The sequence below is a fragment of the Heteronotia binoei genome, chromosome 11 (genome assembly GCF_032191835.1).
Source record: "Heteronotia binoei isolate CCM8104 ecotype False Entrance Well chromosome 11, APGP_CSIRO_Hbin_v1, whole genome shotgun sequence".
NCBI classification, from domain to species: domain Eukaryota; kingdom Metazoa; phylum Chordata; class Lepidosauria; order Squamata; family Gekkonidae; genus Heteronotia; species Heteronotia binoei.
This window is the reverse complement of record NC_083233.1, coordinates 34757768-34783371: the sequence shown is the minus strand read 5'-3', so window position 1 is coordinate 34783371 and position 25604 is coordinate 34757768. Positions and strand designations below refer to the sequence as shown.

Sequence of the window (25604 nt, the reverse complement as noted above, 5' to 3'; positions counted from 1 at the left end):
CTCCTGGTCGTCCCCGGACCAAAGGAAGCCCGTTTGAAAGTTACAAGAGACCGGGCCTTCTCCGTAATGGCTCCATCTTGGTGGAACCAGCTGCCGGAAGAGGTAAGGGCCCTGCGGGATCTCACCCAATTCCACAGGGCCTGTAAGACATCCCTCTTCCGGCTGGCCCACAACTAATCGGCACAGAGCACTGAGTACTGAACATCGAATATTGAACATGCAACCGATGAGTGTAGCTGTAGGTCCGCTTTGTGATTTTAATGTCTATGTATATAACAAATGTTTAGATTTTTAACTATAACTTATGAAATGTTGATTTTAATGCTTAATTTTAGATTTTATGTTAGTTTTATATGTTGTAAGCCGCCCTGAGCCACCTGGATAAATAATAATAATAATAATAATAATAATAATAATAATAATAATAATAATAATAATAATGGAAAATATGGTTGTGCCTTCAAAAGAGAATGTCTGATGCAACATTTAGAGTGACTGTTAAGAGGCCCTTCAGAGGAGCTTCTGCTAAACTGTTAAAACCAGACAGGCTAAGGGTGTGAATCCAAGATAACAGGGGCCCCGCAGAGAAGGAGCTTCTTGCTGATAACACAGAGGGACAGAGCAGGGGAAAACTACAAGAAATTACTGGAAGGAAAGCAGGAGGTGGAGCATTTGAATTAGATAAGAGGGGGCTTGTCTGCTTGTTTTGGGGATGAATAAAAATGGTCAGAAGGCTGATGATTTTAACTTAGTCATTTTGAGCTTATGCTGACAAGTTCTACTTTGATGTCAAAGTAAAATACCTCGCTTCAAACAAAGCAATGTGTGGGGCTTCGTTATTTATCTGCTACATAAAATGGTGCATTGACCATGAATGACGAGGTAAGGATTTTTCCTTCCCTTGGATGACTGCATAACCGTCTGTCCTCTACCCTCATGGCAGAAAGAACGGACTAGGCGCCAAGGTCACATTTTTCACTGAGTCCAGCTCGCTCTGCCTTGGTGGTGGTGGTGGTGGTGGGGTGCCCGGTCAGTCAATCAAGAACCTGAGCCTGGTTGAACCGACGTGTGTAGGGAATTGGAAGATCTTCAGGTTTGTGAGTATGAATTGTTTGGGAAATCGGATTACCTCTCCTTAGGAGGGAAGAAGGGCCTGATCATCCCTTAAGCCTTGTTCATTAGGCTCCATTCTGGCGCTGAAACACAAAGGCTAGGAACTGGGAGGATTTCTGTGGTGTGTGTGTGAATGAGAGAAAGCCTCTAAGTGAGAGGGATTTTCTCTTGTGTAGTTCCCAGTAGGGAGATCTTGCTGGGTCACGAGAGAAAGGGAGTGTAAACCCTCAGGGCTCCCTGGCTGCCAGACCCCTTAATGGCAGCTCCTGTTTTCTGTTTGAGAGCCAGTTTGGGGTAGTGGTTAAGTGTGCAGACTCTTATCCGGGAGAACCGGGTTTGATTCCCCACTCCTCCACTTGATCCTGCTGGAATGGCTATGGGTCATTCATAGTTATCACAGAGCTTGTCCTTGAAAGGGCAGCTTCTGGGAGAGCCCTCTCAGCCCTACCCACCTCACAGGGTGTTTATTGTGGGGGAGGGAGATAAAGGAGATTGTGAGCTGCTCTGAGACTCTTGAGTGGAAAGTGGAATATAAATCCAATGTCTTCTTTTCTGTTTTCCCTAGAATTGTCTTGTCTAAATGTTTGGTGCCATGGGGAACTTAGAAACCAGAATTCTGGGAAATGTTAGAGAATGGTAGTTCCACATGGGCAGGCAAGACTCCTTTGTCCCTAAACCTCCCCTTCAAGAAAAATCTAACTTTTGGATTTGAATGTCTTTTAGAATGGAGAGACCTGGCTTTGTAAGGTAGCAAGGACCTCTCTCCCTTTAATAAAAAAAAGAACAGAAGAGCAATGATTTGGATTAAAATTAGATGATGCCAGTTCTCAAGGGAAGGCCTGGAGATCTCCTAGAATCACAGCACAAGATTCCAGGCTGCAGACTTAGTTTTCTCTGCAGGGTAATGGAAGTTTGGTGTGAGTGAGAGCTCAGAGCCTGGTTCCCTTGGGATCTCATCTTTCTTTAGACTTCCATTTTAGATCTCTAACAATCTGTCCTGTCTGGATGTGGCAACCCCATTCAGGAAATAAAATTAACTGTAGAGAATGTGGCCTTGCCCAAAAGATGAGATCTCTGTTAGTGTGACAAAGTCTGCCACCTGTCTGGCCAAGGTGCATCAGCAGACTTGCCAACTGATAGTCCAACACAGGTCCAAAGTCTAGTAGTTCCCCCAGAAACACCAGGAAGGTAGGTTGCCACCAGACTGGATAAATCCTTTAGCACAGAGGCCCTAGTCAAGCCTCTGCCTATTAGGAAAACTCTAGAGAAAACCAAGCCACACCACTGCAGCAAGGGGTTCCCCAAGTCAGTTTTCACTAATTGATAGTAGGTACTTCCAAAGGCTAGTGGGTAAGTTTGGCTCAGATTGCGGTGGCCCTGAAAGCATTGGTTTTAGTGAGTATTCAATGTAACTAGCTAACTGGGCATAAATTCAGAGAACTAGATATTATCATACAGAGTTCAAATGTCCAGATGGAATCTAAGGGTTTCCCCGAATGGAATTATGTCAGGAGGCTGTTTAGCAAAATAGCCTCAAGTCTAGGTCAGGCTAGGCAAAGAAATGTACTTATGTTATTTTTATGCCTCCCAGACCCTCGTGGTGTATCCAGCTAAGGCTATTCAGCTATCTCAGTATTACAATTCAGTGGTGCATGGCTACTGCATTACAGTTAGCCCAAAAGAACTGAGGTTCAGCTCCTTTAAAATGCAGCCAGGATGCAAATTAAATAAATACAATTTATTGCCATGATTGAGAAAGAGATTTAGAGAGTTGTACCTTTATTTTCACCTTTAAAATGCCAGAACCAAATCCTCTGAGAAAGAGAGATTAAACTAGTTTTGTTAAATATTTACTGCTTTAGTTCTATAAATTTCAGGCTCAAGGAAAGGCCTCTGAGTATGTACAGAGAGTGCCTAAATCAGCCTCAAATTGGAGCCTGGCATAGGGAAGTTAAAGATTGCAAATTTGCAGTCTTCTTGCCCTCCCCCCACAAGAACACCGTGGCACAGAGTGTTAGAGCTGTAGTACTGCAGTCCTAAGCTCTGCTCACGACCTGAGTTCAATCCTGGTGGAAGCTGGGATCAGGTAGCTGGCTCGAGGTTGACTCAGCCTTCCATCCTTCTGAAGTCAATAAAATGATTACCCAGCAAAGTGTAGATGACTACGGAAGGAATAATAATTTTTAGAATGCAGTGCCCTGAGATATTAAGAAGAAATTTTCACCTCAAGTCTCTCCTCTTGAAGGCACAAGCAACCAGGTGTCTTTACAGAAAGAGACCTGTCTTTTTTTATATAAATCAGATCCATAACCAGAAAAGAGAATTGTTAGCATCTTTGCAAAGAGTCAAAGTTTTCTCTTTTGTAAGGAATTTATGTCCTAGCAACTTTCACTGGATTTTGGCTAGGAAAATTTGCAGACAATCTTTAGCTGTTTTAGGAAAGAGAAGTCACTTAGCCAAATTAAGCCAAAATAAGAAGTGTAAAACCTGAACCCATACCACGCAGATATCTCATCACCTTCCCCATCTTGTGTTTATATATATGCCCCATGGTATCAAAGGGGGGGGGGGAGGCACAATTGAGATATTTTTCTGAATTCTCATATTCTCCTGGTTTTAGGTCTAAGGATACAAATTCAAACTTTTGAAATTTTGCAAGAATGTCTCCACAAATAAAATGAGTAGTTTTAGATGCCTGGAAGGAAGATGTGTATATTTTAAAATAAGCAAGTCAGTTTGGAAGCTCCTTGGCTTGCTCAAAACATTACTGTTTTGCAAGGGTGCCAGTCTCCAGGTGGAACCTGGAGATCACTCCCAAAATTATAATGTAATGCCCAGAACATTAAGGCTAGTGCCTCTGGGAGAGAAAGTGTCCAGGAGGGTGGACTGCATGCCTTGTAATCTTCAAATTTAATTCAGATATTCAGAAATCTCCAGCCTGGAGCTGGCATCCACTTACAGCTAATCTTTCCCTGCCAGAGAAAAGAACCTGCCTGTAAACTGCCTTGAGGCAAGAGTTTTTCTAGATTAGAAGCTATTCCTCTGATAATTTATTTCTTTTTTTTTGCTTTACCTTTTGAGTCTGAGAATATTTTTCTAGTGGCCGTTATTAGTTTCCCTTGTACTTAGATTGTGCAGCTTTAATTTTAAGGGGAATATTTATAAGATATTTAGCTTGTGATCTCCTTTGCTTTAAAGAAATGGTGCACCTAACAGATCTCTTGTTAAGTTTTTTGATCTGGGACAAAGGGTTGGAAGTTTATATTTGTAATCTTGGGTTTATATGGAGCATCTATTCTGCTAAAGCAATACAGTATCCAACCTTTTGGAAATTTTATTCTCTTGGGATTTTTGTTAAGAACATCTCATGCCAGAAGCATGTGGTCTTCCGGTGTTGCATCTGGCAGTTTTTCTGTCTTACTTTGGGCTTCTTCCCAACTTTTCATTCATTTGAATATGGGGGTTCCTTTGGTTTTTGGTACTGAGTTTTCGTTTAGAGCAGTGTTTTGAAGTTCTGCCTCATAAATTTTGGTTTCTACAAGACCTCTTTCCATTTGAAGTTATAACGTGTTATAGAGGAACATCTATACCCTTCCTTGGGTGGAACTGCCCTCTCACTGTGCACCTTCTTTCTTAAGTCTTGAGAAACTAATACTTTGCTGTACCAGCAATCCAGTTATTCTCAGTGACATGTTTCCTATGGAAATACCCTTTCTAGATTTCTTAGTAATTTAGTAGGCAGGATTCCTGAAAACTCTTGGTCTTCATTGGAAATCTGGACTTTAATAATGTTCTGCATTCCTTAAAATGTATATTTTCAATTGTTCTCTTGATGTCATTTATAGTTATATTCCATCTATGAACTGTGCATATCAATCTTCCTATTCAGCTATATGGTGAACCTCTTACTTGTGGAAAGAGGCATCTATATGCTTATCTATCATATTTTATGCCTCCATCTATAGTATCTTGTTAGAGCATGACTTTTTCTGAGTGTTTTATTCAGAAAATTCTTTCTATGTTTCATGTTCTTATCATGGTAGGGCTCCAATTCTGTTTGATTTTGTGTTTCAATCCAGTCTCCAGTCCTGGCCAGGCTTGCTACTGGATAACACATTTCCATTTATTTGTTTTAAGTTCCTGCCTCTCTGTTATTTCAACCTTCTTTGTCAAGGTGTATTAACTAGAATTTGCCTTCCAGGATTGTTTTGTTATATATATGAAGAAAATTGGGATCTGCAATTCAAGTTTAGTGCATGCTCATTATTATATAGTAATTTTAAGAATTACTGGTATGTCTGCTAAGAATTGTTTAAGGATTAACTATTATTTGCTTTTAGGATTTTTGTTGTTAAAGTTTGATGAAACCTACTCTCACACCTACGTGAGACCCACAGAACAAATTTTGGATGAGCTGACATGGAGGAAGATGGAGTTCAGTGGACTTGAACACACCACTGATGTCCAATGGTTTAAATTCTCTAATCCAGTTCTCTAATCATTTTGGGTCTGATCCCTCGCATACATGTATGTTAAAGCTGGCATTGTTCTATTGAGGCCTCAGTTTTGTTTTGTTTGTTTTTGAAGTTCTTCTTCCCTTTTTTGTGACCATTTTCATAATCCAGGGGTAACTTCAACTCTGGTAATCTCTTTTTGGAGCTCCAAATTGTGTGCACAATTTCATGTTTCTTTTTTAGATTCATGTCTGTTGCAACAAAATAAAAAGCCTCTCATGAACCACTAGGTGCTCATTTTCTATATGGATATGCACTAGTCTGAATCATGAGAAGTGATGCATGGGTTTATATTGTGGATTTGTGTTCTGCATAATGTATGTTGTATGAAATCTGTCCTTTAACATTGGAAGGGTAGAGACCTTGTCAAACTGAAACACCATGCGAGAAGGAGAAAGTCTCCTGTCCAAAACAAGTATGGTAATTTAGCTAATGTATGCAAACCTATGTCAACAGGGTTGGACTCAAGTTATGGCAATTTGTGAACAGCCAAGGAAAGCTTTAAAGGGAAAAAGCACCTATTATTATTGTTTTATTTGTTTGTTTCTTCAAGTATGTTTTCCAGGCTCTTCCATATCTACCTAGAGATCCTGAAATTTTCTTGGTCATGCCTTATTGATGTTGGAAGGAAGGCCTCCTCGAGAATTCCATCCAAATTGAGTTGTGGAGAAAACTTATTTCCCGGAAAATTCCTCTACCTAGCAAAAGGCTGGTTGCCCCAGCTGATCATAACAGCAGCCCACTGCCACTTCCAAGTTGTGCTTCCAGGAAAAGGAATTCCTTTTGGCTGCAACAGAAACAGATTTCCCTGTGAAAAGATTGTCATGCATACAGCACGCTAACTCTCCATGAACTCAAGAAAGAAGACCTTTTGTTAGACTAAGGGAGGAGGGGAATAAGGAATTAGTCACGAAATGGTTTTTGTATTGTAATAATGTGGCCAATGTGGACTGCCTACAACTGGCAATGTTTCCAAGTATGTCTGAATGTGTGTATCTTAATCACCTAGGCTACAACAAGGTGTTTGCCATAAAGGCACATGACTTGATTCAGTTTATAGCATGTCATTTGCATATGTCTCTTGTGTGTTTTAGAAATGAGATGAGTTTTTGTGTTCTTGCGTCATAACTAATAATGTTTTATTGATAAAGAAATAAGTTCTCTAGGATCCTTCCAAGATCTATGTTCACAAATTTAGACTGGACGTAATTATTTAATGCATATACCATGAATGGATTATTTTTTAACTCAGGCATAGCCTATTTTTGGTAACTGACATTCCTAAAACCCTTTTCCTTTGTCCCAACTGTGTCTCAACCCTGGTTGTTTGAAGTCTGATCAGCAATGCACCATGAAATGTGACACACACCCTGCAAGGACTGGACAGTGCCAAAGAGAAGGAATTGATACCAGATGCTGCCAAATAAAGAGGGTAGCCTTAAAAGACAAGGGGGGGGCACTCTCAAGCTAGTCTGTGTGCCCAGAAAGGCCCCAAAATGGAGACCAGGAAAACTCCATATTGGAAGGCTGGGCTGCATAGCCAAGGCATGCCTCTGAGTGACCTTCTTCCCTACCCACACACCTTCTCAAGATGGAAAATACTGGGATGTGCCAGTGTGAATGGATAATCCCATCACTGTCTCTCCTCCCGTGACCCATCTATACCCCATCTCTGTTAATATACTATTGCATTACCCCATTGTAGTGTCATTTCAGTCTTTTTTGTGAATGTCGAAAACCAAACTGTCACCTAGCTGCCCTTCTTGAGTGGGCATACAGAATTGATTTGTTTAATAATGATGATGGTCAGGCTCCTTCAGATTTAAAAAAAAATAATAAACTTTCAGAGACTGAAAGGGGGGAATGAAGAGGGATCCCTGAATAATTAATGAATACCTCAATAATAATAACAATGGAAAATATGGCTGTGCCTTCAAAAGAGAATGTCTGATGCAACATTTAGAGTGACTGTTAAGAGGCCCTTCAGAGGAGCTTCTGCTAAACTGTTAAAACCAGACAGGCTAAGGGTGTGAATCCAAGATAACAGGGGCCCCGCAGAGAAGGAGCTTCTTGCTGATAACACAGAGGGACAGAGCAGGGGGAAACTACAAGAAATTACTGGAAGGAAAGCAGGAGGTGGAGCATTTGAATTACATAAGAGGGGGCTTGTCTGCTTGTTTTGGGGATGAATAAAAATGGTGAGAAGGCTGATGATTTTAACTTAGTCATTTTGAGCTTATGCTGACAAATTCTACTTTGATGTCAAAGTAAAATACCTCGCTTCAAACCAAGCAATGTGTGGGGCTTCGTTATTTACCTGCTACAGTAGGACAACACTTGGCTTGGAGCAGGAGTGTCAAACATGCGGCCTGGCGGCTAAATCAGGCCCCCAAAGGGCTTCTATCAGCCCCCCCCCCCAGCAACTGGCTGTCATCTGCTTCCTTCTCCCTCTCCCTTGCTTCCTTCTGCATCACAGCTTGCTTTGCCAGGCTTGCTCAATCACACAGCAGAGCTACTGAGCCAAGCTTCTCTTCTATTGGCTGAGGATCCTCCCCCTCCTGGTTCCCTAGAGAAGGAAGAAAAGAGTCTTAGCTTCCTTTGCCCTGTTCCCTAGATCACATGGGAGAGATACAAAGAAAGCACCGTTAAGACCAACAAGTGCTCATGTTTCAAGCATGTTTTATTTAATTTTTTTTACATCTTTAATTGTGTTTGTGTCCTTTATAAAGTTTATATCTCAGCTACCTGGCATTATATTTTATGACACACATGGCCCAGCCTGACAAGGTCTCATTTATGTCAAATCTGGCCCTCATGACAAATGAGTGACACCCCTGGCTTAGAGCCTATCCAAATTCTGTAACTGTCCCCAGTGGCAGCCATTTTGTAGTGGTGCCCACTACCAGCTGTCATAGGCTCAACAAAACTGGAGACCCTTGCTCCAGTCCCTCTCTTCTGTCTGTTTCTTCTTCCTTGCATGAAGAAATAAGCAGCATGCATCTGTGTTGCTTCTATGCTTTAGCAGGAGAGCATGTTGCAAGATACACCTACTGAAAAATATATCCAATTACAGGAGTCCAATTATAGAAGTTCCTGCTGAGAAAGATAATACCTCATTGTGTTTTTGATCTCTGGAGCACCATCAACAAGCACGTCTTTTGGTCTTTCTTCATTGTACAAAAAAGCGACTTCATTACACAAAGGTCACTTTCTTAAGATAATGCATCCCACACTTTAGACAGCAGCTATATCAGTATCAAAGTTGTCATATGCAAACAGCAGTGTGGTGAAATGGTCAGAGTCTTGAATGAGAAGGTCCAGGTTTGAATCACCAGTATGCCATAAGAGCTTGCTGGGAAACCATAGGTCCGTCACATACTCTCAGACTAATCTACCTCACAGGATTGCTGTGAGGATAAAACAGATTTATTTATTTTATTTATTTATTTATATTGGGATTTATACCCCGCCCTTCGCACCGAAGTGTCTCAGGGCGGCTTACAACATGATAATTCAAATACTACAATTTAAAACACTTACAAGTAAAATTAAAACCATAAATTGATAAAAGCAAGATAGATAAAAAGATGAGAGAAAAACAACATAAACCACTTTGGGTCCCTTTGGTAAGAAAGATAAGGTATACACGTGAAGTAAATAAATATTCCATTTCCTTTGTGGTGGTAGGTCTGAAATTGTATCCAGTAAACTGGTGGGAGAATTGATTCTTGGAAGTTCTTGGCAACAGTGGTTCCCAGAAGGAATTGGCTGGTTTGGAGGATGGAGTCTATGGCACTGTACCTGTCTGAAGTCCCACCCTTCTCAAACCTCACCCTCTCCAAGCTCCACCCCTCAAATTTCCAGGAATTTCCAAACCCTATCTTCTTCCTTTTATATGCCTCTCTGACTTCAGCTTTCCCTCTCTTCCCCGCTCCCTGTAGCCTTGACCTAGGAAAATAAGTCTTTCTCCACAGTGTGGGGGAAACCAAAGCAGCTTACATCATTCTCCTCTCCCCCTCTTTGATCTGCACAAGAACCCTGTGAGGTAGGTTAGGCTGAAAGTCTGTGACGTCCAAAATCACCCAGTCATTTTCTAAAGCAAGAACCTCCATCTGGCAGAGCCTGCTCTGAAGCCCTAACTCCTATGCCATACTGGCTGTCAGGGGGCGGGGGGTGGAGTTGCTGCTGAATAGTAGCAAAGCAGCCAGGCATAGGGTAGCCAACCTTTAGGTGGAGCCTGAAGATCTCCTGATATCACAACTGAACTCCAGACAACAGATCTCTCCCCACCTGGAGAAAATTACTGCTTTGGAAGGTGGACTCTATGGCATTATATTCAGTTGAGACCTCTCCCCTCCTCAAACCCTACCCTCCTAAAACTTTACCAAAAAATCTCCAGGAATTCCCCACCAAGCTGGAACTGGCAGCCCTAGTCAGGACTGGCCCCAATGAATTCTCCCTCAAAGGCCAAAAGAAGCCCAGAAAGGGCCTTCTTCCCACCCTGTCCCTTTCAGTGAGATAACCAAATTGAAAATGGTGGGTTGCATTTTACTGACAGAAACAAAGTTGGCTGGCTAGCACCAGCTACTGCCTAGCAGCTGCCCCTGTGGCCCAATCTTCATCTGTCCTGGGGCCAACAACGGGTGGGGAGAGGAGTAGACCCAGCCAATGGCATGCAGGTTGTCTTGACTGGCGGTTCACAGGCGAGAAAGAGAGAGAGAGATGTTTTGTATACAGCAGGGGTGGGGAACCTCCGTCCCGAGCCGTGTGGTAGCCCCTCTGGGCCAAACCGAGCCATGTGGCAGCCCCTCTGGGGCCTGGCTGGCCAGCAAGGATCGTGGGGCCCAGCCACGCTGTGCAGCAGCCTCCCCAAGGCCAGGCAGGGATCACAGGGCCCAAATGTACTGTGTGGCAGCCTCCCTGGGGCCTGGCTGGCCAGCCAGAATTGCTGCAGGGCCTAGAAAAGATACTGTCACAGTTCAATTTGCACTTGATTATCCCAGATGGTGTGGCCTAATATGCTAATATTAGGGGATGTGGTCTAATATGCTACTGGGCTTTTTTTACAAAGAAGTCATGTACCTATGGATTTGCCTAGGGTAGTGGGCCGTGTGTGTGCATGCACACGCGCCAGATCAGGCTCTCCCCACATGACTTCAATAGAAAAACAATTATTTGCACTAATTTTCCCAGCCTGAATCATTCTCCCTTGGTGGAGCACTGTTTTTTAAGTTGATAATTTTTATGGCCCGCGAATGATGTTATAAATATCCATATGGCCCTTGGCAGAAAAAAGGTTCCTCACCCCTGATATACAGAAACAATGCTGAGCCTCAGAAGGTGGTCGACAAATATCATATGATACATAAGATAAATGATGTTTGGATGCAATAAGCTGCTTTCAAACTGAGCACTGTCATAACTAGATAATCAATGCTGGCAAGCAAAGCAGCATAGAGCTAAAAAGAGAAGCAAAGGTCCCTTGGCCCATAATGCATTTCTGTCCTCCAAACAATGGCTTTCAGCCAGGAGCTGTAAGTTCTTAATTGCATACAGTAATACAATCTTCACTAAATTCTATGGGAAAGACTGAAAAGAAAAATAGGAAGAGCTTTTCTGCATCAGATCAAGGGTTCCAACTAGGCCAGCATCCTGTTTGCAGAAGTGGCCAGGAAGCCATTCCTAACACATCAAGTCAGCAGCCCTGAAGTGACTGAGAACTGCAAAGTAAGATTGATCCACAATGTTCTTAAAAAAAAAAAAAGTACTGCTAGCGAGCGGCTCTTCCAAATAGAGGTGCACACAAATTCCACATAGCTTAAAAAAAAAAGATATATAAAGCTAAAGGACCCTAAAATAACAAGTTAGGAGTTTATTGGGGCAAAACTTTTCCATTCATTGTCAAGCAAGAAAAGAGACTACCCATGCCACTTCCTGTGAGCAAGCCTCTCTGTATGTGATCATCTCTCAGTTTAGAATGTGGTCAATTTTCATCAGAAGAAAGGAACGTATTTCTTGACTGCCTCTGACTTCTACAAAGGGGAAACGCTGTTTTGTGATGGCAAACATCCCTGGTGGGACACATATGCTGTTTGCTGTGACTGCATGAAACTTCTGAACTCAGAGGGGAGCTTCAGTTTTCCCATTCTCTTTTCCTGGTGTTTCTAAAGGCAGTAAATTGATCTGAGGATGGAAAGAGGAAATTAGATTGGGGAGAGGGGTTCTACACCACTAGCCACCAGCAAAAAACAAAATGCATACACTGGGACTCTTGTTATTATCTTTATATGCCTGTTCAGCCCTCTGGCATCCCAGAAGAGTCTATGCCATTTCAGCTCCCAGATCCCAACTGCTCTTACTGAATACTCTTTTAAATCCCTGACAAAGGGCACTGAAATGACAAGCTACCTGGATAGTTTCCCAGTAACATTTTCCTCAAGACAATCCAGGAAACAGAGATAAAGGTATCCTTATGACTGCCTCAGCAATAAAGAGAAAACTGTGCTGAAATTCTCAAGGGTTGAGACTTTTTCCTGGATTTTGCAAGATCACAGGAAGGGCAGAGCAGAGGTTTTGGCAAGGAGAGAGACCGACCAGAAAGCACAGCACAGGGGCCTGGCTATAAATCCAACCATTCTATATCTGGGTGGGGCTGATGCTTTATGGTATTTGACCTACTGAAACTTTGCTGCCATTTTCATGACCTGATCCTACCATGTAACAGCATAATGCAACTTTAGACTAATCATAAAACAGGCAACATAATGACAATGATTCAGAAAAGTACCACTATAAAGAAAATTGGGGCTTTTGCTTGTGCCATTGTGTAAGTTTTAGCAACAAATCTGAAAGTCAATACAGCTCCAGCTCTGGATACTTAAATCTACGGATTGAGGCCAGACTGAGATTTTTCTCTGGAACTGGGGGAACCCCCCCCCCAATCTGCATAAAACTCCCAAACCTCAAAAATGGAGGGACATGGAGGGGGGGATCCTTAAAAACCGAGAGCAGTTGTCTGTGCTTTGTCTCCTGACTAGGGATGGGCACAAACCAGGGAAATGGAGGTTTGTCCCAGTTCATGACGTCACACAAGCCATGAACCTTCCTACGGCCCAACTGGTTTGGGAGGATTTTCCCTCCCCCCATTCTGCAGGTGGTGGCTTCCTGAGGCCAGCAGAATGGAAGGGGTTGAAGATCTTGCAAAAGCCATTTAAAGGGATTATTCCCTTTAAATGGCTTGCAAAAGCTTGGACTTCACTCACACATAGTGCCCACTTGCAAAAACCGTTTAAAGAGAACGTCCCCTTTAAATGGCTTTTGCAAGCAGGCTCTTGGAAGCACAGCACCCACTTGCAAAAGCCATTTAAAAGGAATGCTTGGAAGCAAGAGAGAGCTGAAATGGTTAGCATCTGTTTCAACCTAAGAGGCTGAAATGGATGCAAGACATTTCAGCAATCCCTCTTGCTCTCCAACATGAACCCCACAAACTTCTGAAACCACGTGGAGGATTGTGGTCATAGGGATGGGCACAAACCTCCAGTTTGTGAACCAATGATATTCATCTCTAAATTAGGTTCACAACAAGGTTTGTGCCCATTCCTACTCCTGACAACCACTGAGAATGGGTGGGAGAGGAAGAACAGGAGCCTCCTCTCCCCCACCCTTGGCTGCTGAGGTGGGCACATCAGTGGGGAGGGGGCCTGCTGCACGGGAAAGGAAGGGATGGGCAAGCATGATCCCCACCTGCAAGATTCACAGATTCATTTTGTATTATCAATTTGTATTATTCTGCTCTTACTGCATTGTTTTCTACAGTTTATAGTTCCATTTTCTGCATTGCTTGACATATTTTGTCTGATAGTACAATCAAGTGTTCTTAATATCTGCAGTCCTAGCTCTATTGCATTGTTTATTAGATCTCTCAGGCTATTTGATTACATTGTTTTGAATAATCTGCCTTGAGCCTCAGTGAGAATGGTGGACTATAGATAAGGTAATTAAAATAAAACAGTCTGAGGTAACCCCCTTCCCATAATACAGGGTGTCAGGGCAGCACCCTACTCCGGCTTAGGAAAAAGGAAAGGAAAAGTCCCCTGCGCAAGCACCAGTTGTTTCCAACTCTGGGGTAACATTGCTTTCACAACATTTTCACGGCAGACTTTTTATGGGGTGGTTTGCCATTGTCTTCCCCAGTCTTACACTTTCCCCCCATCAAGCTGGGTACTCATTTTACTGACCTCGGTAGGATGGAAGGCTGAGTCAACCTTGGGCCGGCTACCTGAATCCAGCTTCCACCAGAATCGAACTCAGGTCGTGAGCAGAGAGTTCAGACCACAGTACTGCAGTACTGCTACTTTACCACTCTGCACCACGGGGACCCTTGCTTAACCTCTTACTAAATTCCAAACTTTTCTCTGCAGCACAAATACATACACTTCACAAAGTCCTCGCTGAGCAGAACACCAGAACATATTCTTATTAAGATGCTGTTCTCCATGTTCACATGCAAATCTAGGACCAAGTACCCAACACCCTCTGACCCACAGAAAGGTACCTCATTTGTGGAACTATCTCCCATTTAAAAATGGGATCCTTAAAAAAACACCATTAGACCTGCTTTTATAATCTCATAAGAAAGATGTTGCACAGAGAAATCAGCTTCTGCAAGCAGCATTGTATAAAATGCTTTGGTGCCAAGCATAACTCGTCTCCCTTGAAAAAAGGGCATGAGAAGAAGGGTGTATGCAGTCTTCTGTAGGTTCCAAGTGAGCCAACACATGCACAAAAGTAAACACTCAGGTTAATTCGTAGAAATGAATGCACGTGCAAAATTTCTGGAGCAACATAGTAACCTGTGGAGCACCACAGAAGATTTCCTCCTGGTATAAAATAATCTAGGTAGATATAATCACTTGACTGGGCAACATATTTCAGCGTTTCTTTCTAAACTAAAAAACGACATGTTCTGTTGACACAAGGAAAAAAACCCTCCTCTTTCACTACTCAACGTATCACCTTTACTGAGTTTATTTTAATGGAATTGATTAGTTTAAAAACAAAGATCCTTGGCTCAGCTATAAGCATATGATCACCTGATGCTCCAGCCATTACAATGTCAGTTACTGCTGACTTTAGATACAGTTAGAGGGGTGAATGGATGCGCTTTCCAAAAGACACTTTAGTTGTCAGCTGTTTCACTTGACCTTTCCTCCAGAGCACTTCAGCCCATGTGTGCATATTTATCTATTAAAAATATAAGAAGAGTCAAGACAAAGGTCCATCTAGATCAGCATCCTGTGTCCAATAGTAGCCAGCCATTTATCTCTGGGATACTCAGAAACAGAGCATGAAGGCATCAGCGTTTCATTCTTTTGGTCCCCAGCATCTCCTGTTCAAAGATACACAGTTGGTACACTACATCTGTTGCATACAAAGGAAGACTCATTCACCTCCAAGATCCCACTGTGCCTGAAGATCCTCCCATGCTCCTGTAGACAGTATTTCAACGCACAAGAGGATTTCTGGGTGGAGTGTGCCCCAGGAGCCATAGCCACCACCCACTTTGCTGATCTCAGTGATGCTCCAAATCTGTCCAAAGTGTGCTGTTACACCTCATCTCATGGTAGTGCTCAGCTCTGGCTCTTCAGAGCCGCATGTATTATGCAGCACACATTATGGTACAGCTCAAAATGGCCTCCCCTGTGGCAAAAAATTCCTTATACTTATTATACAAATCTGAGCCAACATACTATGAGTTTCGCACCCCTCCCAAAAGGCACTGGCAACACAAATATGTCTGCAGTGTGTGGGCCCAAGTGACAAGATGCCCTTTCCTACACATTACAGATGATGCGGGGATCATTTGCCTCTGGGAGAAGCCATTTTGGGTAGTGTTCCCATGGCAACAATAAAGTACTCTCTACCTCTTACACTGGCCAGTTACACGGAGTGCAGTTTCTCCAGCCCAGGCCCAAGAAAGATAACATGAGTCATTCCCACAGAATGAAGACATCCCATTTGTGCTAAATACACTTCTTGCTTGTCAAAAGCCACGCACGTCAAAACAATCAGCTAATTCTCATTTGCCTGGGAGCAGCCACCGAGTCTTGCTACGATCCATAAAAGGTTGCCAAAGCATGTTAAATAAACCCAAGGATGTACAATCAGAGAAAGCTATGTTTACTGTATCAGGGGTCCTTTAAAGGTGTTATCTATTTTTTAAAAAATAATTATGCTGCCAACGTGAGAAGAGAGAGGAGCACTACTCATTTTTCATGCAGAGAGTGAAGCTGCCTTTGCAAGCACCTCCTTTCCTTCCACATTGTCCAGGTACTGCACTGTGGTTCTACTGGGCATATGGCACAGTGACCAGAACACTCTTCTCCTGCACCTTGTCTTGAAACCTCCAGGGACTCACTCCTCAATATGGCATACTGGTTTGAATGCCAGACTAGGGTGTGGGACACTCAGGTTCGAATCCCACTCTGCCATGAAAACTTGTTGGGTGATCTCACACACTCACAGCCTAACCTCCCCTCACAGAGTTGTTGTGATTATACAATGAAGAAGGGGAGACTGTTGTAAGCCGCTTGCGGTTCACAACAGGGAGAAAAGTGATATATAAATGAACTAAATAAAAATAATGCGCCACGTGTGGTTGCTTCTAGCAGAAGCAGAGGTAAGCACTGAGTGCAAATGAAGTTAATACTTGGGCCCTTTTCAAGGACACCCAGCAGTACGCCAAGCACTGGGACAGCAAGAGGGGTGGAGAAGGAGGAAGACCATGCTGGCCTCCAATAGAGCTGCTCTGCACTCTACTGACCACAGACAGAATGAGCTGAATTTCAGCAAAACACTAAATGTCAAAAAGTAATTTACACTTGTGGAAAATGTACCACAAAGTATGAAAGGCCAACAGTTCCAATAGCTTCATATCACATTTCCTGTATTTTTCTAGCATCAAAGGAAGGCAAACTATGCCATCCTAGCAAAAGCCTTCTAGAGTTCTCCTGCATTTTAGATTCATACAGACACTCTTCTTGCATGCCATTCAAGTCCACCATTATAAATGGAACATCAGGCTGCAAAAGGATGTATTAAAGACTCAGCACAAATCCTGCTCCCTTCCCCTTAGGATTGTTAAAGCAGCCAGAGTGCCTCTTTCGGAAACCGCTTCCTTTTCAAGGGAGGAGGGGCTTTAAAACTGGTATTAAAACATATTGATTTGAAAACCAGATGGTTTGATAGTTTAGAAATCTGATAACATATGTAAGAAACTGCCTTACAGGCACTGGTCCTCTTGACCCAGTAGTGCGATTTTGCCTCGTATCAGTGGTCCAGAATCCCAGGAAGTGCCTTTGTGCTTGGCGTAATTTCAACACAAGGGGAACCAGGGATCTTACATAAGCAAAGGGGATGCTCTACCAGTGACCCTTCCTTGCATGCAAATGAATGTCTGCCAAATGTGTTTATCTCAAGGACCTCAAGGCAGCATCTTGGAAGTTACCCCTCTTTCATCTTCAAAACTCCACTAAGCTAAGACAGGCAACAAGTGGCATGTCCAAACCTTCCCAGTGAGATCCACATTGCAAGCCAGAATTTGAATCCTGGTCTCACCATTTCAAACCAAAATATATGTCATTCTTTTTATAGAAATGAAGCCAAACGCACATTCTGGAACTAATCAAATAACTATCCAGCCAAGCAGGTGAAATTCTTGGTTTATCTCTGGATGAATTAACAAAACTTGGGTTCCTTGCAATACTTGAAACTGCTTCACTCTGGCCAGAGACACCCAGCGCAACCCACTGATTTAAGGCAAAAATCTACCTGGTTTAAAACACACACACACTCATACAGACAGTACTGATACTACATGCCCCCTGTTCTCTAAGATAGATCAGCAATGCTGGAGATCCTTTTCCTCGTCAAAAGAAACAGGAAACCTCCAATGAGTTCACCCGCTCCTGAGGCTGTAAGGTTTCCCCATTCATTCTGAGCACAAAGGAAAGGCTCCATCTCTCGCCTCTGAAGTGCCTGTGTAGCTTTCTTTCATTGTAGCAGAGAAAGACACACGTGACAAGGAGCAGGTGAGCGCTGGACCTTTCAGAGCTTGTGCAGAGACAAAAGCTTCCACTCCTCCAGTTCCGAAAACTCCCCTTTTTTGTGTGTTTGTGTGTGATATTGGGAGATGCCTTGGTGTTCTCATGTTACACAGGAGTAAAAGCATCCAGAGAGAAGTGCAGGACACTGGAGATCAATTTGTCTGGACATGGTTTCCAAATCAACCCAAAAGCACTTTATGAAAGTGCATTCTTTGGTCCTTGACTATCACCAACAGTAAAATAATAATAATCATAAAGCCCAGTCCTCCCTCCTGGAAACTAACATTTCCCAGTCACCGTTTAACCAGAGCACAAAATTAAGGGCATCCTAACAGACCACCTGAAGTCTGACAAACCCATCATTTGCCACCCCACATTTGTATCCTGAACCCCCCCCCCCAAAAAAAAAAAAGTTGCCTCGATCTCACTGCTCCCTACCACACCTAAGCCCACCCTACCTTTTGGAAAGAGTCACCCGCCAAACATTCTATGCTATATGCTCTCCAGCATCCTTCACCGCGGCCCCCCCCCTCCGCACTTCGAGCGCATCATTCACAGCCTTCCTCGGGTCACCCCCAACGAAGCCCTCCCTCTGCCGGGTCCTGAAAGCCGCCTCCCCCTCCACCCAGCCTGGGGGAGGGAAAAACACAGACCAGGGAGCGAATGTCTCCCTCTGCGGGTCCCCCCACACGAGAAAGTCACCTCCAACGCAGCCCGCCTGCTCTCGGCAGCCGGCAGCCCGCTCGCACCAACCCACCCGCGGCTCTCTCCCAGCAGCAGCCTCGCGCGCGGCGGAAACCATGCGGAAAAGATCGCCCCGTCTGCCCCATCCCCCCCCTCCTCCTCCCGGCTCTGCAAGGCGAAGCCCCTCGCCCGCGCCCTCGGAGCAGCCATGCGGGCGCCCCCCCCCCCCGCCTCATCCTTCTCGCTCGCCCGCCGGAGAGCCGGCATCATCTGCCGTCGCCTCCCCTTGCTCGCCAGGCTGCCCCGGCTCCGGCAGCCTTGGCGAGGTAGACGACGGAGGAGGCGAGATGGCCGAGCTCAGCCACCCAAGGGAGGCCCACCCCGGTGCCGTGCGCGCCCTCCCTCCCTCCCGTCCGCCCGCCCGGCACTCACCACCTGGCGCGCAATCTCGGTGGCCGCCATGGCCCCTTTGCCGCCGCCGCCGCCTCCAGAAGCCGAGCGAGCTGCAAACTCGCCCTTCTCTTCAGCCCGGGAGGCGCACTCTTCCACTGGCGGGGAAGGGCGGGGGAGAGAGACCCGGCCACTGCGGCACTGGCGAGGGGGGAGACACGGGGTGGGGACGCCGTCGCTTCCCGGCCGCGGGCTGGAGCCGGAGACCCGGCGCGGCTCCCAACAGGGCGCGTCAGGGCAGGGCTCCGCCGAGGGCCCCTCGCCCGCTCCTGTCCCCTGCGGGGCGTCCCTCCAGGCGGCTGCAGAGCCCGGCGCCTCCCCCCCTCCGGCAGGCGGGAATGGTGCAGGCCGAGCCGCGCGAGGGACTAGTCCGCGCGGCTACAATGGGTCCGCGCGCCTGCCCGGGTGGCTCTCAATGACTCGGGGAGCCAAAGGGAAGGGAGGGCGCCACTTCCAGGTCGAGTGCTCTCTGGCCCTGCTCTCGCCTCCTCGGGCTCGGCCCCGGCTACCTCATTCTCCCTTCCCCGCCCTCCTCAAGCGCAACTCCATCCTCTGCATGAATACAACAATTGCAAGCCTTCCGGCTGCCGGCTCGGAAACCAAGTCTGAGGCTTCTAAGGGAGCCCAGACCCGCGCAAGTGCGCGCAGAAGCGTAGCCTTCGCTTGCCTAGGAAATGCGCCCTCGAAGGGAATGGAACAGCCTGCAATTAACACAATGATGCGCAGCGCCCTCACAGCCTTTCTGGGGTATCAAGGGAGAGCGGGGTTGGCTCCTGAGTTTCGGGGGCTTTGACAGCTGGGGTGGGTGGGGATATCCATCCATTAGGGAAGTGCATGAACTTCCCCACTGGAACCCTCCATCTTTCTGCTTTCCCTGAATCTCCCCTGTACTGCAAGAGATTCTGGGGCAATAAAATCCCTCAGTTTTGCATCTGGTACCCTGAAAGACTGGAAATGGCCTGAGTCTCTCCATCATGCTCCTCTGCCTTTCCATAGAACTCCTACACAACATTGAAATGTCAAGGGGCTGTGCGCAGTGGACCCATCCTGCTGGCCTTTCACATCAGTCATGCCTTGGGGAAATATTCTATTCTCCCCTGCCACTCTAGCCAAAGTATCACTTCCAGGCCTGCAACTTCCTCTCTGTTCCAGGGGCTGAGCTATGCATCCTGGGAATTAAGAAGGGATCTCTGTGCTTGCTTTGTTGCTGAGCACACATGACTTCATGATGCTGCCTTATACTGAACCAGACCGTTGCCCCATCAAGGTCAAGACCTGATCAGCAGCAGCCTCTCCAGCTATCTGGTAGAGGGTTTTTTTTTCTTTCTTCGCATCATCTTCTTTAACTGGAGCTGCCAAGAATTCAACCTGAAACTTTCTGCGGGCAAAAGAGCTGCATGGCTATTGAGTTTCATTGGGCCGGGCCTCACGCACACACACACCAAGGCCTTTGGGGCAGCTTTTTTGGCTGGGCATCCACACAGCTTACACAGGCCATTAAAGTAGGGTTGCCAACTTCAGGTTGGTAAAATCCTGGGGGGTTGAGTATGGATTCTGGAAAGAACAGTATGGAGAGGGGAGGAATCTCAGCAGCTTATAATGCCATAGAATCCATCTTCTACAGCAGCTATTTTCTTCAGAGAAACAGATCTTCGTAGTTTAGACATCAGCTGTAATTTTGGGAGATCTTCAGGAAGTTGGCAAGCATTAGGCAAGGTTCATCTGCTCTACTTTGTATCCTGCTTTCTCCCAGAGAGCACAGAACAGCACAACTGGTTCCACACTTCATCCTCACTCTGTGAGGTCAGCTGGACTGGGAACAAATGGGTGGCTGATGTTATTGGTTTTTTCCCCTCCTGATATTGTATTGTAGCATTACACAGGATAATTGTCTGTAACATGTTGCCAGTCACCTCAAATGATATATAAGCAACATGCAAATAAAAGAGTTTACAAAAACAACCTCCAGCTTGCCTGTGTATTTGGAGGACTTTGGGTGTGAGTAGGACAGAGATCTGTGAGTTGGTTCAAACTTCCGTAGGCAGGAACACACTGAGTTGCCTTAGACAAGTCACATTTCTAGCAGCTTCAGTCCCCACTTCCCATTTTTAGTATAGTATTGAGGTTCAGTGTGGTGTAGCAGTTAAGAGTGTAAGATAAATATCTGGGAAATTCAGGTTTGAGCCTAACTTGTTCTGTATAATCTCATTGAGACAGCTTGGCCCAGTCAATCTCTCTCAGCCTTGCCTACCTCACAGGGTTGTTGTAAGGATAAAAAGGAGGAGAGAGGAGAATGGCGTAAGCTGCCCTGGGCCCCACTGGGGAGAAAGGGATTAAAACAAGCCCCTAAAAAAGCCAGAACTACACTAACAAGACACTAAAAGAATAAGCCAGGGCATACAGATGATGGTGGTGATGATGATGATGATGATGATGATGATGATGATGATGATGATGATGATGATGATGAAAAGTTGGATCCCACCAAAGCCTTTGCCAGATTTACTGGGGAGGTATCCAGCTAGCCACTCATCAATCCTCTGTGGGATAGGTGAGGCTGAGAGAGCTCTTACAGCAGCTGCCCTTTCAAGGACAATTCCTATGAGAGCTATGGTTGATCCAAGGCCATTCCAGCAGCGGCAAGTGGAGGAGTGGGGAATCAAACCTGGTTCTCCCAGATAAGAGTCTGCGCACTTAACCGCTACACCAAACTGGTGAAGAAGAATATAGATGATAGATAGATAGATTTATAAACCGCCATCCCCTGTAGAACAGAAATCAGGGCAGTGTACATTGCTAAAATTACATTTACATAATACAACTTCACTCTTAAAATAATAAAAATAGATACATTTACATTAATACAATAGGAATAGCCTAAAACCAATAAGATGGTGATAAAACTGCCAGGATATGCCATTGCCTTGTGGGGTGGAGGCAGAAAAAAAAGGAGTGCCAGTCAGATGGAAAACTGTAGCTGTCCTCAACCAAACACCTGGTGTAATATCTCTGTTTTACATGCCCTGAGGACCTGTATTAAGTCCTGCAGGGCATGGATGTTGTTCAGCAGAGAGTCCCATCAGGTTGGGGCTTGGCCAGAAAACACCCTGGCCCTGGTTGAGGACCGCCAGATATATCTCAGGCCAGGAATCACCAGTAAGTTCTTAACAACTGAGTGTGGTGTTTGGGGGTGGTGGTGTTATACCAGGAGAGTGGTCCCAAAGATATATGGGTCCCAGGCTGTTAACAGTTAATACCATAACCTTGAACCTGATCTTGTACTCCACTAGAAGCCAGTGCTGCTCACACAGCATAGGTTGAATACATGCCATACATGGCGTCCCTGTGAAGACCTGCTCTACTGCATTCTGGATTGGTTGGAGTTTTCAGGTCAGTCTCAAGGGTAGCCCTATGCAGAGCAAGTTACAGTAGTCTAGTCCGGAGGCGACCATTGCATGGATTAGCTAGGTCAGTGCGGGACAGGTAGGGGGCCAGCTGCCTGACTTGGTGTAGCTGGAAAAACACTAGTCCGGCAATGTTTGTTATCTGGGCCTCCATTGATAAGGTGGCATCCAGAATCACACCCAGGCTCTTGACAGTTGTTGCAAGTAACAAGGGCACACCATCAAGAGCTAGGGGTCTGCACCCCAAACCTGAGTCCCCGCTGCCCAGCTACAGAACGTCCATCTTAACAGGATTCAGTCTCAGCCGGCTCTGTTTCAAGCATCCCATCAAAGCCTCTGCCAGATTTACTGGGGAGATATCCAGCTAGCTACCCATCAACAGATACAGCTGAGCATACTGGTGACATCCCACCCTGAAACTCTGCATCAGTTGGGCAAGGAGGCACATGTAGATGTTAAGCAACATCAGACAGAGGATTGGCTCCTGAGGGACCCCACATGCTAATGTGTGCCTAGTTGACACCCTCTCTCCAAGCACCACTTTCTGTCTCTGACCTTGGAGAAATGAGGTTAGCTACTTCAAGGCTACCCTGTAGACTCCTACATCAGAAAGGCGGTGGGTCAGAAGATTGTGATCAACCATGTCAAACACTGCTGTAAGATCAAGCAATAACAACAGTGCCAACCTGCCTCAGTAAAACTGTTTGCGGAGATCATCTGTGAGGGCAACCAAACCAATGCTACCTCCATCCCATGGCTGGGGTGTAAGCCGGACTGAAATGGATCCAATACCAATGTGTTATCCAGGAATTTCTGGAGCTGCTCTGCTGCTGCTCTCTCAATTACCTTACCCAAAAATGAAATATTTGAGACTGGGTGGTAATGAGAAGGATTGGAATCAAAAGTTGGTTTCTTCAAGTGATACAACCACAGGTTCTTTTAGTTCCTCTGGGTAGGCCCCTGAACCCAGGGACAGATTAATAATGTCTACCAGGGGACCCCCTATTCCATCACCACAGGTCTTCACCAGCCATGAGGGGCATGGGTCTCATATAGGTGGCCTAACTGCACCCAGAATCCTATCAACATCAGCTCAGGAAAGTCGGCTGAAATTGTTAAATACTGAATCCAAAGATGGTGAAGGGGCCTCCAGTTCACATATTGTATCAATGCTGGCCTGGAGGTCATAGAGGAGAGACAAGACTTTATTGGCAAAGAAACTTGCAAAAACTTCATAGGTAATGACTGAATTCCTAACATTTTGAGTTCTCTCAGTAAAAAAAGTCAAGGATCTGATTACCCTGTGTTGGGCAAGAGCTAGCAGATGTGATGGAGGCTGTATAAAATTTGTTTTCAACAACCTAAACCACTACCTCATGGGATTTCATAAATGGCCATTAAGATGTTCTTGCAGCTTTGTCACAAGTTCGCTGCTAAACTCGCTTTAGTCATCTGAATTCCTGTTTCATCTCTCTGAGTTCCATAGTGTACCAGTTGCATAAAGCACAAACCGAGAGGACTAAAACAACCTCCTTAGTGTCCCTCGTCAGGCACAAAGGTGAAATATCAAGGTAAATAAATAAAAAAATTAAATGATGCATACAAAACAATCCCTGGATCAGAAGCAGACCATAAAACAGCTACCAGTAGCACATGAAGCCTACCGTGCTCAAACTGGGTCTTACTTGAGTCTTTAGCATGCCACTGTCTTAGCATGTCACTGTTCAGTTCTCAGATAGAAACTATAACAAGAGAAGCTGCCCCGAGCTTTACAGTCTGAACCAACAAGTAAATCCTACTGAACGCCATGAGATTTATTTTCATGGTCAAATGTGATTAGGGACTGCAGCATGCGGGGCTTTCAGGAGAAGCTACTGTCCCTAGTGGCCATACTTGGAAAAGCACCTAAACGTGTACAGTTGGAGGAGTGCGGTTGCCAGATCCAGGTTGGGAAACTCCTGGAGATTTGGGAATGGAGCCTCCACAGAGTCCATTCTCCAAAGTAGGCATTTCCAAATCTCTGTAGGGTAGAGATGTGCTGTAATTCCAGGGGATCCGGATTGTGTAACCAGCACTGTAGCAGTTTCCTGCAACATATTGTTGCCATAGTTCCTAAATGTTGCATTACAGTACATTTCGAGTCTCTGAGTTCATGTATCAATTTAGCTGATTCATAATTTCCATGCATATACCTTTTACTTTTTACTTGTGTGTGTGTGGTAAGTGCTGTCACCAATCAATTATCCGGAAATCCCAGATGCATGACAGGAAATTGGGTCTATAATTCATGTATGGATACAACATATATGCAGCAAATGACTGTCTCATCCAAAGGTCATCTCTATTTCTAATAACTGCCAGCAGGAACTAATTTGCATATTAGGCCACACACCCGGACATCACCATTGTTTCACACAGTGATTCATTTGCATATTAGGCCACACCCCTATGCCAAACCACCTGAAACTGCGTTCCTGCTTTTTTTTTTTTAAAGTCCTGACTGTCCCTAGTTTTGCTGTTGTTAGTGTGAGTTGCTAGAGGTTTTATTCTTACTTTAGTCTTCTTCTCCTCTCAAGGCTCAACTCCCTTTATAGGGTCTCTAAAGTTGGACAGTTATGCTTTTTTAAAGTGTATCAGTTCTTACCCTGATTCCCCACTTCCTATTTTTTGGTGTTGAGGCCCTGGTTCTTCTCCCTCCCAACTCCCATGTGAATTGGTTGGGAAGTATCTGGAGGTTTTGGGGGTGGAGAATGGGGAAGGCGGGGTTTGGGGAGGGGAGGGACCTCTGCAGAATATAATGCTACAGAATCCACCCTCCAAAGCAACCATTTTCTACAAGGGAACTGATCTCAGTTGTCAGGAGATCAATTGCAATAGAGGGGAGATCACAGAATCATAGAGCTGGAAGGGACCTCCAGGGTCATCTAGTCCAATCCCCTGCACAATGCAGAAAATCCACAAATACCTCCCCCACATTCCCAGTGACACCTGCTCCATGCTCAGTAGATGGCAAAAAAACCCCCCTCCAGGATCCCTGGGAAAACTGGCCTGGAGAAAAATTGCTGACCCCAAAGTGGCAAATAGCATTTCCCTGGGCATGTAAGAAAGGTCCATGAGAACTAAGCACTGATGCAACCCTTCCTGTCCTCCTTCCCATGATCCGCCTAAGTTCACAGAATCAGCATTGCTGTCAGATGGCCATCTAGCCTCTGTTTAACGCCCCCTCCCCCCCAAAGCAGAAGAGCTCACCACTTCCCCAGGAAGCCTGTTCCACTGAGCATCCACTCTGAGAGGCTCAGGAAGTTCTTCCTAATATTTAGTCAAATACTCTTTTG

At 45.1% G+C, this 25604-nt stretch overlaps 1 protein-coding gene across 5 annotated transcripts in view; it reads right to left on the bottom strand.

Annotated features, from left to right (window-relative positions):
- LOC132579688 (septin-6) overlaps positions 1-18982 on the bottom strand; it is a 62935-nt gene extending 43953 nt beyond the window's left edge. For all 5 annotated transcript variants that reach the window (XM_060250223.1, XM_060250225.1, XM_060250220.1 and 2 more), the window contains exon 1: positions 18848-18982. In XM_060250223.1, the coding sequence (XP_060106206.1) occupies positions 18848-18877 (30 nt within the window). In that variant the 5' untranslated portion in view covers positions 18878-18982. The remainder of the gene's footprint in view (positions 1-18847) is intronic.
- Between the last annotated feature and the right edge of the window lie 6622 nt (positions 18983-25604).